Source organism: Scyliorhinus torazame, chromosome 27 (genome assembly GCF_047496885.1).
Source record: "Scyliorhinus torazame isolate Kashiwa2021f chromosome 27, sScyTor2.1, whole genome shotgun sequence".
Lineage (NCBI taxonomy): Eukaryota > Metazoa > Chordata > Chondrichthyes > Carcharhiniformes > Scyliorhinidae > Scyliorhinus > Scyliorhinus torazame.
In genome coordinates, this window is record NC_092733.1 from 4,624,159 (window position 1) to 4,637,551 (window position 13,393).

General features: G+C 47.7%; 1 protein-coding gene across 1 annotated transcript in view; it reads left to right on the forward strand.

The window, feature by feature from the left end:
• The window catches only part of LOC140403216 (uncharacterized), a 220,242-nt gene extending 213,963 nt beyond the window's left edge, over positions 1-6,279 (forward strand). The window contains exon 13 of the mRNA XM_072490975.1: positions 3,635-6,279. Within this exon, the coding sequence (XP_072347076.1) occupies positions 3,635-3,801 (167 nt within the window). The 3' untranslated portion in view covers positions 3,802-6,279. The remainder of the gene's footprint in view (positions 1-3,634) is intronic.
• Positions 6,280-13,393: the final 7,114 nt, after the last annotated feature.

Below are 13,393 nucleotides of genomic sequence, written 5' to 3' on the forward strand. Positions count from 1 at the left end.
TGTGGTAGGCATCACAGAGACATGGTTGCAGGGGGTTCAGGACTGGCATTTAAACATCCAGGGATTCACAACCTATCGAAAAGACAGAGAGGTGGGCAGAGGGGGCGGGGTTGCCTTGTTAATTAGGAATGAAATTAAATCAATAGCACTAAACGACATAGGGTCAGATGATGTGGAGTCTGTGTGGGTAGAGTTGAGGAACCACAAAGGCAAAAAAACCATAATGGGAGTTATGTACAGGCCTTTCGAACAGTGGTCAGGACCGGGGGCACAAAATGCACCACGAAATAGAAAGTGCATGTCAGAAAGGCAAGGTCACAGTGATCATGGGGGACTTCAATATGCAGGTGGACTGGGTAAATAATGCTGCCAGTGGACCCAAGGAAAGGGAATTCATTGCTTACAGGAGGGCTTTTTGGAACAGCTTGTGATGGAGCCCACGAGGGAACAGGCCATTCTGGACTTAGTGTTATGTAATGAGCCAGACTTGATTAAAGATCTTAAAGTAAGGGAACACTTAGGAGGCAGTGATCATAATATGGTCGAATTCAATCTCCAATTTGAAAGAAAGAAGGTAGAATCAGATGTAAAGGTGTTACAGTTAAATAAAGGTAACTACCGTGAGAGAGGAACTGACGAAAATCAACTGGGAGCAGAGCCTAGTGGGAAAGACAGTAGAACAGCAATGGCAGGGGTTTCTGGGAGTAATTGAGGACACAGTACAGAGGTTCATCCCAAAGAAAAGAAAGGTTATCAGAGGGGGGATTAGGCAGCCATGGCTGACAAAGGAAGTTAGGGAATGCATCAAAGCAAAAGAGAAAGCCTATAATGTGGCAAAGAGTAGTGGGAAGTCAGAAGATTGGGAAGATTACAAAAACAAACAGAGGATAACAAAGAGAGAGATAAGGAAAGAGAGGATCAAATTTGAAGGTAGGCTAGCCAGTAACATTAGGAATGATAGTAAAAGTTTCTTTAAATACATTAAAAACAAACGGGAGGCAAAAGTTGACATTGGGCCGCTCCAAAATGACGCTGCTAATTTTGTGATGGGAGACAAAGAAATAGCCGAGGAACTGAATAAGTACTTTGCGTCAGTCTTCACAGTAGAAGACATGAGTAATATCCCAACAATTCCGGAGAGTCAGGGGGCAGTGTTGAATATGGTAGCCATCACAAAGGAGAAAGTGCTAGAGAAACTAAGGTCTAAAAATTGATAAATCTCCAGGCCCAGATGGGCTACATCCTAGAGTTCTAAAGGAGATAGCTGAAGAAATAGTGGAGGCGTTGGTGATGATGTTTCAAAAGTCACTGGAGTCAGGGAAAGTATCAGAGGATTGGAAAATCGCTGTTGTAACCCCCCTGTTCAAGAAGGGAACAAGGAAAAAGATGGAAAATTATAGGCCAATTAGCCTAACCTCGGTTGTTGGCAAGATTCTAGAATCCATTGTTAAGGATGAGATTTCTAAATTCTTGGAAGTGAAGGGTCGGATTAGGACAAGTCAGCATGGATTTAGTAAGGGGAGGTCTTGCCTGACAAACCTGTTAGATTTCTTTGAAGAGATAACAAATAGGTTAGACCAAGGAGAGCCAATGGATGTTAACTATCTTGACTTCCAAAAGGCCTTTGATAAGGTGCCTCACGGGAGACTGCTGAGTAAAATAAGGGCCCATAGTATTCGAGGCAAGGTACTAACATGGATTGACGACTGGCTGTCAGGCAGAAGGCAGAGAGTTGGGATAAAAGGTTATTTTTCGGAATGGCAACCGGTGACGAGTGGTGTCCCGCAGGGTTCAGTGTTGGGACCACAGCTGTTCTCTTTATATATTAACGAGCTAGATGACGGGACTGAGGGCATTCTGGCTAAGTTTGCCGATGATACAAAGATAGGTGGAGGGGCGGTAGTATGGAGGAGGTGGGGAGGCTGCAGAAAGATTTAGACAGTTTAGGAGAGTGGTCCAAGAAATGGCTGATGAAATTCAACGTGGGCAAGTGCGAGGTCTTGCACTTTGGAAAAAAGAATAGAGGCATGGACTATTTTCTAAACGGTGACAAAATTCATAATGCTGAAGTGCAAAGGGACTTGGGAGTCCTAGTCCAGGATTCTCTAAAGGTAAACTTGCAGGTTGAGTCCGTAATTAAGAAAGTAAATGCAATGTTGTCATTCATCTCAAGAGGCTTGGAATATAAAAGCAGGGATGTACTTCTGAAGCTTTATAAAGCATTAGTTAGGCCCCATTTAGAATACTGTGAGCAATTTTGGGCCCCACACCTCAGGAAGGACATACTGGCACTGGAGCGGGTCCAGCGGAGATTCACACGGATGATCCCAGGAATGGTAGGCCTAACATACGATGAACGTCTGAGGATCCTGGGATTCTATTCATTGGAGTTTAGGAGGTTGAGGGGAGATCTAATAGAAACTTACAAGATAATGAATGGCTTAGATAGGGTGGATGTAGGGAAGTTGTTTCCATTAATAGGGGAGACTAGGACCCGGGGGCACAGCCTTAGAATAAAAGGGAGTCACTTTAGAACAGAGATGAGGAGAAATTTCTTCAGCCAGAGTGGTGGGTCTGTGGAATTCATTGCCACAGAGGGCGGTGGAGGCCGGGACGTTGAGTGTCTTTAAGACAGAAGTTGATCAATTCTTGATTTCTCGAGGAATTAAGGGCTATGGAGAGAGAGCGGGTAAATGGAGTTGAAATCAGCCATGATTGAATGGTGGAGTGGACTCGATGGGCCGAATGGCCTTACTTCCACTCCTATGTCTTATGGTCTTATGGTCTTAAGGTCTCCAGGTGAGCCGTTAGGTTGTGGCTGGGGGTGGGGAACCCCAGATGGATTACCTCAAAGCCAGCTGAACCTGCAAGACAAAAGACAAGACGCATGGTTAGAACGTGGGTGAGGGCGGGGGGTGGGTGGGTGGCAGATGTGCCATAGATACATTGCAATTCATTGTCCAACCCTGTTCTCTAGCCCCACCGACCAGGTCCATGCCCCTCTGCTCTGCGACGGTGAGGGGCCGTAGGTCCAATGGACCACCTCCAGTCTTCTCCTAATCTCTGCGGTTATGGGCTGCCTTCTCCTGGGGGACAGATTATGCACAGTGTGAGACACTTGGGCAGCACAAGGAGTCCCGCAGCTAATGGCCGTGTGTGTGCAGAGCACCTGGCTGTGGCGGGCGGTATGGGTGCTAGCATGTGGTGTGGGGTGTGAACGGCCTTCCGGAGGGTGGGGTTGAATCGCCCCCTAGGAGAAGGGGGGAGTATGGATGTGTGGGATAGGACTGATGCCAGGGGCACAATGGTGGTGGTGACTCGCTAAATTGCCTCTTAAATGGAAAAAAATGAATTGGGTACACCAAATTTATATTTAAAAAATACAGCAGACTTGGAGATTCTATTAAATTTATTTATTTATTCTTTCATGGGATGTGAGCGTCTCTGGCCCGGCTATTTATTGAGAATGACCTTTGAGAAGGTGGTGCTGAGCTACATTCCTGAACCACTGCAGGCTCTCAGTAAATATGCTCATACTGCAAATGAGCCATGGATTTTGGAAATTATCAGGAGTTTCAGAATATATTGCTTTGAAATCAATCAATGATTGATATTTTTATTAATGTTTTCACAGATGAAATAAGGAAGAACTGGTCGAAGTATGTACTCATCTCAATCATCTCAATCATCGTCATCATTCTAATCATCATAGCATTATTGTTGCGGCGCAATAAAAATAGGAAAGGAACGTATAGCGTCCAGGATCAGGAATATATCCCTTTGAATCAAATAAGTAATTAAACCCATGGAATAGCAACAAAAAAACAAACAAATTGAGCCAAAAAGACATTTGGTGATTTTTTAAGAAGAAATCACAAAACTAATTCTGTATTTTCCTCATTGAGGGTAATCGTTGTTTATAGTGTAGAATGTTGGGAAATGGATGTCGGGCGCGATTTAACAGGAACCAGAGTCCTATTTTGGGTGGATTTAGCAGGGTGTTTCTTACCGTTCTCAGTCTGAGAATGACCCCGCTATCAAATGGGATGCTGTTTTTCTTGGCCTCAGCGAGGAATGCCCCGCCAAGGCCTCATTTCCTGCTGATGAGCTGAGCCACCCCCATCTCTCGATCCCCTCTCAGACTCCCCACAGCAGCCTCGGGACCCCCTTAACGCCCCAAACTACCTGTTCGGGGTGCTCGAGCCCCCTCACACCCCACCACATAATGGTAGGGCACTCCCAGGCCCAATCCCTGGCCCAGAAACCTACCATCCGGGTATCTTCGAACTGCCAGCCTGGCACCAAGGCAGAGCCTGTCGGCCTGGCAGTGCCACTCGGGCACCCTGATCATGCCAGGCTGGCAGTGCCAAGGTGCCCAGGTGCCAGCAGGAGTGCCAGGGTACCATCCTGCCCAAAGCCCAGCCACCTAGAGGCCTCCGATGGCCTAGGAGACACCCCCCAAGTGCATGTTTGTGGAGGACTGTGCTAAACGCCACCATGGCAAGGTCTCCGAAGCCCGGCCATTTGTTCCCGGGCCTTGGGAGCATCGGATGCTGATATATTTAAGTGAGCTTGACTGCATGTAAATCTGGATCACGCCCCATCAGACAGGATCCAGATCACAATGTCTCATGAGATCTCGTTAGATCTCGCTAGGCATTCCAAGCATCGTAAATCTTGCAAGAGGCCTTTCGCGATATTTAACAGCCGCATCGCGTCACCGAGCTGGGTGAGGCCACTCGATCGAGCCCGAAGTCTGCGGTTATTGGATGGAAGTTTCAGAATGCTGGGTGAGCTGAGAAAACCTACGTGCAGCTCTCAGGCTGCACAGCCGACCTCGTCGCCAGATAGTCCAGTACTCTGTGCAGAACACATTTGGAGGTGTGGCCCATGTTGTCACCCTGGCAGGACAGGGTTAGAAAAACCAGCAGCCAGGTTTCCCAGGATTGGGTCCAAAATGGCAACACAGGAACCATCCTCCTTTCCGCGAAACACACTGGAGGCCAATGCACCCCCCCCCCCCCCCCCCCCCCCACCATGGACAGGAGCAACCTCCCCAACTCACATGGGACTCCCCCGCCCCTCCCACATGTAGAAGAGGGTATTAGCCAGGGTGGAATTGTAATGTGGGGGGGAAGATATGGCAGAAAGTTTGCTGATAGTATTGAAATGATGTTTTGGTGGTTTTTCGAGTCTCGAGATATTTTGCACCCACATTGGCACTTCTGCTCTCGGTGAACGGGTTCACAAATTTGCCGCAATTATGGTGATATTTGTGTGTGTTGTGCATAAGCTGTGGCTTTAAGATTAAATTTTACCTTTAAGTTTAAGCTCAATTTATATTTCTGCAATTATGTCTTAAGGAAATTTGAGTTTTAGCTTCACTTTAAAGGATGCGTGCATTTTAATGAGGTTATGTGACTTTTAAAGTGGGAAAAGCTGTGCTTTTACCTAACAACAAAGGACCTGCAGTGACAGAAAAATGCAGTTTTGCTTCAGTTGGAAGAAGGATCCAGAAATACCCACCAGTTCACAGAAACTGCTGCTACAGGCAGGACATGCAAAGGGACAGAGAACAAGTCCCAAACTAAATAAGGAAAGTTCCAAAAACCAGGGGGAGACAGGACAAAGTCCAAAGACAACAGCTATGTCAAGGAACAAGGACAGGCATCATATACAAATCCTGTTCAATGAATTAAAGAATGAGGAACAAGGAAAGGACGTCTGAGATAAAAGACAAAGTTACAGGAAGCAGATGGAAAGCAATATCGGCTGTGAGAAAGCAGAGATTCAAGGAGACAGCTGAAGATCTGTAACTCTTGACTATGGACTTGTGAAGCACCGGTGTTCTGCTGGCACGACATGGCACCCGAGAGATTGCGTGGGAACAAAGCTTGAATACATCCAGAGGAGAGGAACCTCAGAAGGAGGTGTTGCAATCCTGGAGATGAATCCTTGATGAAGACATCTGAGAGAAAGCTTTAATTGTGAGCGGAGTCCAAAGCAAATTCTTTAAGAGCAACAATTGGAAATCACTAATGTGTAAAACAGAGTTCCAGTGCGACCCATGTGACAACCATCTGGGGAAGCTGGTGAAGGGTCCATTGCTTCTACTTTGGTGCCATCTGTCGCAGTTCGCCTATTGCTTGACATGGACTGTGTACTTACTGCGAACATTACAGTATAACATAGATTTTGTAACTTATCCTTAGGATTCTGTATATATCTGTAAAGTTATAGTTGTGGTTGAATGAATAGTGTAATATTGTTTTGTCCTTGTTTAATAAATGTTCTATTCTGTTGTTGAAAGGACATCAGCAGACTCTTGTGACTCTGTTCAGTAGCTGCCCTCCATGATTTTAAACAAAAAAAAAGTTAGGCGCTGGATTCTCCGTTGGCATGATCCACTGCTTTGCTGGCAGCGCACTTACGCCCGCGGATTTCCGGATGTGGGAGTACCACAATGTGAAACTCCATTGGGCGGCTGATGGGACGGAGGATCCCGCTATCAGCGGGGGCACACTGCACCAGAAAACGGGTGCAATGGGACGGAAAATCCCACCCAGGATCTATCAAACAAGATTTGACCCTGGGATCCAACTTGTCCAGTAGTAACATCAGCTGGGATGGTAACAAATACTACTTACAGCAGTCATTATCCCAACTTTAAGATGTTCACATTTAATTTGAAACGTGCTCTAGATTTTTGGGAGTTTTATGAATCACTTGTTTTTAAAAAGGACCTTATTTTCACACACCGGAAATCATCTGAACCCTAACATTTTAGAATCAATGATAGCATGGAGGTACAGTGACACAGTGGCCATTCAACATCTCAACCCTGTTCTGCATTCTACTTTAACTCCATTTACCTGCCTTTGCTCCAGTCACCTATTCCTAAAGGTAAAGTCACCATAGTCCCAGATGACCATAGGCTGCTTTCCCCTTTGAGGGGGGGAGCTGACTGGTGGTGATTTAACCTGAGGATCACCACACCTCAGGAGAGGGGCAGGTTGAGAAAGCGGGGCCTTCATTAATAACCTCAACCAGTACTGGCCTTGTTCTGTATCACAAACCGGAGTTTAAACTACACTCAGAGCTAACCTTCCCTTTTTTGATTGCAACAATCATATAGATTATTAAATCTCTAAAATTCCAGTAAATTTACTACACAATGCCCTATTGCTCTTGGGGTGTTCTCTGATGATGACAGCAAACTGATTCGCCAAGGTTGGCCTTGTCCACATTGTGTATTTTAGCTGTTAGCAGCCACCACACTATCTGTTTGGAGATATATGTGCCACCACACTGTCTTCTGGGCGATCTAAACAGCAACTCTCTTCCACAGGCTTCAATGCTTTCTTAAATGTGTTCTTTCCCTTTGTTCTGTCCACCCTCTATTGTTTCAAACAGTCTCACGGAAGTTCCCTTTTCCCAGAACTGATCAAATTTATTTATTTTACGTCATAGCTTGTTTATTTTAAAAAGTAAACTTACTCCATCTTTGCCTCATTTACTTCCAATTTTGCAACTTGTATATGCTCCTCTTTGAACAAAAGCACCCGACTTCAAAACAACTTATTTTATTACCTTATGTAAATTCTTATTTAAGTTTCCCTTGTTTCCCTCTGTTCATGAGTATACCAACCCCACTTCTTTCACACATTCGTACTGATGTTTAAACCCTTGCAGTATCTCTGTCTCTTAATCCAACTACACCAATTATAACCCCACCAGCCTTTTTTCACTATATGACAAATATGACAAAGTGTTATTCCAAAAGAAAGATATTATAATTCCTCATTTTCCTGACAGTAATAAATGCCAATGACACCCATATCTAATAAACAAATGGAAAAAACCTATCTGGATGACTAAACCAAATTTTAATGTGTGTTTTTGGTATGTTTGTGTGAGTCTGTATGCACGTGTATGACTGTGTGCGTTTGTATGTGTATATATGTGTGTCTGTGTGCATATTAACGTGTCTGTGTTTATATGTGTGTGCATATGTGTGTGAGTGCATGGATGTGTGTGTGAGAGTGTGTGTGCCTGTGTGTTTGTGTGTGTATATGTGTCTGTGTGTATGTGCATTCCTGTGTGTGTGTTTGTGTGTGTATGTGTGTGTGACTGTGTGTGTGTCTGCGTACGTGTGTGTGTGTGTATATATACGTGTCTCCGTGTGTGCATGTAACAAATCCCTTGTTACTTAAAAATGAAGAGGGTTAGTTTATTTCACCCTCTGGAAGTGAAGAAAAAAATAAAGTTACGAACACAGTGTGGTAGCACAGTGGTTAGCACTGGTGCCTCACAGCGCCAGAGACCGGGTTCGATTCTGACCTCGGGTCACTGTCTGTGTGGAGTTTGCACTTTCTCCCCGTGTCTGCGTGGGTTTCCTCCGGGTGCTCCGGTTTCCTCCCACAGTCCAAAGATGTGCAGGTTGGTGGATTGGCCATGATAAATTGCCCCTTAGTGTCCAAAAGGGTAGATGGGGTTACTGGGTTACCGGGATAGGGTGGAGGCGTGGACATAGGGTGCTCTTTCCAAGAGCTGGTGCAGACTTGATGGGCCGAATGGTCTCCTTCTGCACTGTAGGGATTCTAGTCCAAAGCTGTGCAGGTTCGTGGATTGGCCATGCTAAATTGCCCCTTAGTGTTCAAAGGTTAGGTGGGTTATGGGGATAGGGCGGGGTAGTGGGTCCATGTAGGGTGTCTTTTCAGAGAGTTGGTGCAGACTCGATGGGCTGAATGTCCTCCTTCCGCACTGTAGGGTTCTATATCCACACAAAGTTTAGTTACAGATGAAGATAAAATTATACTTCTAAAAATAGAAACAGTTTAGTCTTTTTTTAAAGAGAGGCTGGTAGTTGAAACCTTGCGTTGTCTCCGCGTAAGTGAACGTTTTGAGGTTTTAGAATTGTCTCCGTAGCTGCGAGGGCTTCCACAGTTGACTGTCTGGAGGATGCTTTTACGGAGGATAGCTTAGTTAATAGAAGCCGTTTTTAGAGAAGGTTGCTTGTTTCTCTGGCCCTATATGTATGCCACTTTCGAACTGCTCAGTAGAGTGGAAATCATCAGGTCCTGGAGATTTATCTATCATCAGTGTGATTTTCCCCATGACCTTTTTTTTTTTTACAAATATTAACCCCAATACATTTCTCATCTTGTTTTATTATTTGTTTATTGTATTGTTGTCGTTTTATTCTCATCCTCTACAGTGAAGGCTGACATAAATAGTTTTGTAAGTCTTCAATTTCCTGTTTTTGTCTCCAGATTAACTGCTCCCTCCAGTGTTAGTGACACCGTAACTACAGTCTTCTCCTCTTTGGTCATCCCTCAGTGTTAGGATATTTGTTTCCACTCCGGTTTGATGGATTCTGAAACGGCCGATAAATCCAGGAGGTGATCTGCAGGCTCTGCCACATCTGAGGCAGGTGCTGCTTCAAGGATTGGGTAGACAGCTAACTTTGTGCCTGGAAATCCCCTCTGCATATTCCCAATGAAGGTGTGTCTCGATGTGTTCAGTAGTAGGTCACGTTTATCGACAGGAATGTTCAATAAACATCCCTAAAGCATTGGAGGATCTTGCGGAGGTCCCACTAGTACTTCTCCAATACTTTGAGGTGCTATTAGTTATCAAGCACTGCAAAGCACTGCCACCCACTAAACCATGATTTTCAACCGCATTAATAAACCCTGTTACTAATTAAACCTGGGTTTTAATAATTGCAACGGCTGGACCAACATTTTTCAATGGATATCTACCCTACCACAGCTAACATTGAAATACAATGAGGCTTCCGGGTGCGGCAATGACCAGCTAAGTCGCACGTTTCGGCACCTCCCGTTGGAACGGACTTTTGGGCTCTTGATAGGAGCCCCAACGGCAATTTAAACGGCCAAAAACACTGTGCGGTAAACCAGAAGGGAATCCCCCCAGACACGCATGGATAAGGGAGAGGATAGGGGCCGGATTGCAGAAGATCCTCTGGAACAGCGGCAAGGAAAGGAAGCTCGAAGCAAGATGGCGTCGGAAGGTGGCCACTTGTTATGGGGCCCGGAACAGCAAGAGTTCCTGCGGCGCTGTGTGGAAGAGCTGAAAAAGGAGTTGAAGAAGGAGCTGTTGGCCCCGATATTACAGGCGATTGAAGGGCTAAAGGAGGAGCAGAGGACCCAAGAGCTGGAGCTTCGGGTCGTGAAGGCAAAGACTGCTGAAAACGAAGATGAATACAGGGCCTGGTGGTGAAGACAGAGATGCACGAGGCGCAGCACAAAAGGTGTGTGGAGAGGTTGGAAGCACTGGAGAATAATTCGAGGAGGAAGAATTTAAGAGTCCTGGGTCTTCCCGAAGGCACAGAAGGGGCGGACGTCGGGGCATATGTGAGCACGATGCTTCACTCACTAATGGGATCGGAGGCCCCGACGGGCCCTTTGGAGGTGGAGGGAGCCTATCGAGTTCTGGCGCGAAGACCAAAGGCTGGAGAAATACCTCGAGCTATAGTGGTAAGGTTTCTCCGCTACAACGACAGAGAGACGGTCCTCAGGTGGGCGAAGAAAACTCGGAGCTGTAGGTGGGAGAACGCGGTGATCCGCGTATACCAGGATTGGAGTGCGGAGGTGGCAAGAAGGAGGGCAAGTTTTAATCGGGCTAAGGCGGTGCTTCACAAAAAGAAGATCCAGTTTGGAATGTTACAACCGGCGAGATTGTGGGTCACACACCAAGGGAGGCACCACTACTTTGAGACGGCAGAAGAGGCGTGGACATTCATTGTGGACGAGAAGCTGGAATAGTCTGGCGAGAGAAAGAACTTCTGGGATAAAGTGGTGGGGTGATTATGTGGGGCGAGGAAGGAGAGGGGGGGGGGGGATGATTTTTCAATTTGTTAATTCTTCGATCCTGTAACTTTTCTCTCTTCCCCTCGTTGGGGGGGGGGGGGGGGTGAGTATGAGGAACTGTGGGTGCCGGTGGGAAGGAAAGGGGAAGGAGAAGGGAAATGCGCCATTAGGGGCGGGGCCGAGTGGGAACACGGGCTTTGCTCCCGCGCTATGGTAATTGTGGCGGGAACAGGGACGCAGGAAGGAGGGGGCCTCGCACAGTGAGGGGCCGAGGGCAAACGGGGAAGCCGAGGTCAGCCAGAGTTCGCTGACTTCTGGGAGCAACATGGGGGGTGCAACTACGCTAGAGGGGATCTAGCGGAGGGGGGGAGGGAGTTAACTGGGTTGCTGCTGCTAAGGAGAAGGGGGAGCTGTTATGGGACGGGGTGGTCGAGGTGGGGGGGCACCGTCGGGGGGATACACGGGTAAGTGGGAACCGGGTGAGGAGCTGGGTTAAAAAAGGGGATGGCTAGTCGACAAGGGGGGGGGGGTAAAGAGCCCCCCAACCCGGCTGATCACGTGGAATGTGAGAGGGCTGAACGGGCCGATTAAAAGGGCAAGGGTACTCGCACACCTAAAGAAATTAAAGGCAGATGTGGTTATGTTGCAGGAGACGCACCTGAAACTGATAGACCAGGTCAGACTACGTAAAGGATGGGTGGGGCAGGTGTTTCATTCGGGTTTAGATGCGAAGAACAGGAGGGTGGCTATCTTAGTGGGGAAACGGGTACTGTTTGAGGCAAAGGCCATAGTGGCGGATAGTGGGGGCAGATATGTGATGGTGAGTGGCAGATTGCAAGGGAAGGCGGTGGTTCTGGTGAACGTATACGCCCCGAACTGGGATGATGCAAACTTTATGAGGCGTATGTTGGGACGTATCCCGGACCTGGAGGCGGGAAAGTTGGTAATGGGGGGAGATTTCAATACGGTGCTTGATCCAGGGCTGGACCGGTCGAGGTCCAGGACCGGGAGGAGGCCGGCAGCGGCCAGGGTGCTCAAGGACTTCATGGAGCAGATGGGAGGTGTAGACCCCTGGAGATTTATTAGGCCTAGGAGTAAGGAGTTCTCATTTTTCTCCCATGTTCACAAGGTATATTCACGGATAGACTTTTTTGTCTTGGGAAGGGCACTGATTCCGAAGGTGACAGGGATGGAGTACACGGCCATAGCCATTTCGGACCACGCTCCACATTGGGTAGACCTGGAGGTAGGAGAGGAAAAAGAACAGCACCCACTCTGGAGAATGGATATGGGCTTATTGGCGGATGAGGGGGTATGTCTAAGGGTGAGGGGGTGCATCGAAAGGTACTTGGAGCTTAATGACAACGGAGAGGTTCAGGTGGGACTGGCCTGGGAGGCGTTGAAGGCGGTGGTCAGAGGGGAACTGATATCCATAAGGGCACATAAAGGGAAGCAAGAGGGTAAAGAAAGGGAGCGATTGTTGAGAGAACTTCTGAGGGTGGACAGGCAATATGCAGAGGCACCGGAGGAGGGACTGTACAGGGAAAGACAAAGGTTACATGTGGAATTTGACCTGCTGACCACGGGTAAGGCAGAGGCACAGTGGAGGAGGGCACAGGGTGTACAGCATGAGTATGGAGAGAAGGTGAGTCGGCTACTGGCCCACCAATTGAGGAAGAGGGGAGCGGCGAGGGAGATAGGTGGGGTGAGAGATGAGGAAGGAGAGATGGAACGGGGAGCGGAGAGAGTGAACGGGGTGTTCAAGGCATTCTATGAGAGGTTATATAAGGCTCAGCCCCCGGAAGGGAAGGAGGGAATGATGTGTTTCCTGGATCAGCTGGAATTCCCGAAGGTGGAGGAGCAGGAGAGGGCGGGACTGGGAGCACAGATTGAGATGGAGGAAGTGGTAAAGGGGATTGGGAGCATGCAGGCGGGGAAGGCCCCGGGACCGGATGGGTTCCCGGTGGAATTTTATAGGAAATATATGGACCTACAGGCCCCGCTTTTGACGAGAACCTTTAATGAGGCCAGGGAAAGGGGGAAGTTGCCCCGACTATGTCGGAGGCGACGACATCACTACTTTTGAAGAAGGAAAAAGATCCGCTGTAGTGTGGGTCCTACAGGCCCATTTCCCTTTTAAACGTAGATGCTAAGATCCTGGCCAAGGTGATGGTGACGAGGATAGAGGACTGTGTCCCGGGGGTGGTCCACGAGGATCAAACTGGGTTCGTTAAGGGGAGACAGCTGAACACGAACATACGGAGGCTGCTAGGGGTGATGATGATGCCCCCACCAGAGGGGGAGGCGGAGATAGTGGTGGCGATGGACGCCGAGAAAGAACATAGAACATAGAACATAGAGAATACAGCACAGAACAGGCCCTTCGGCCCACGATGTTGTGCCGAACCTTTGTCCTAGATTAATCATAGATTATCATTGAATTTACAGTGCAGAAGGAGGCCATTCGGCCCTTTGAGTCTGCACCGGCTCTTGGAAAGAGCACCCTACCCAAACTCAACACCTCCACCCAACACCAAGGGCAATTTGGACATGAAGGG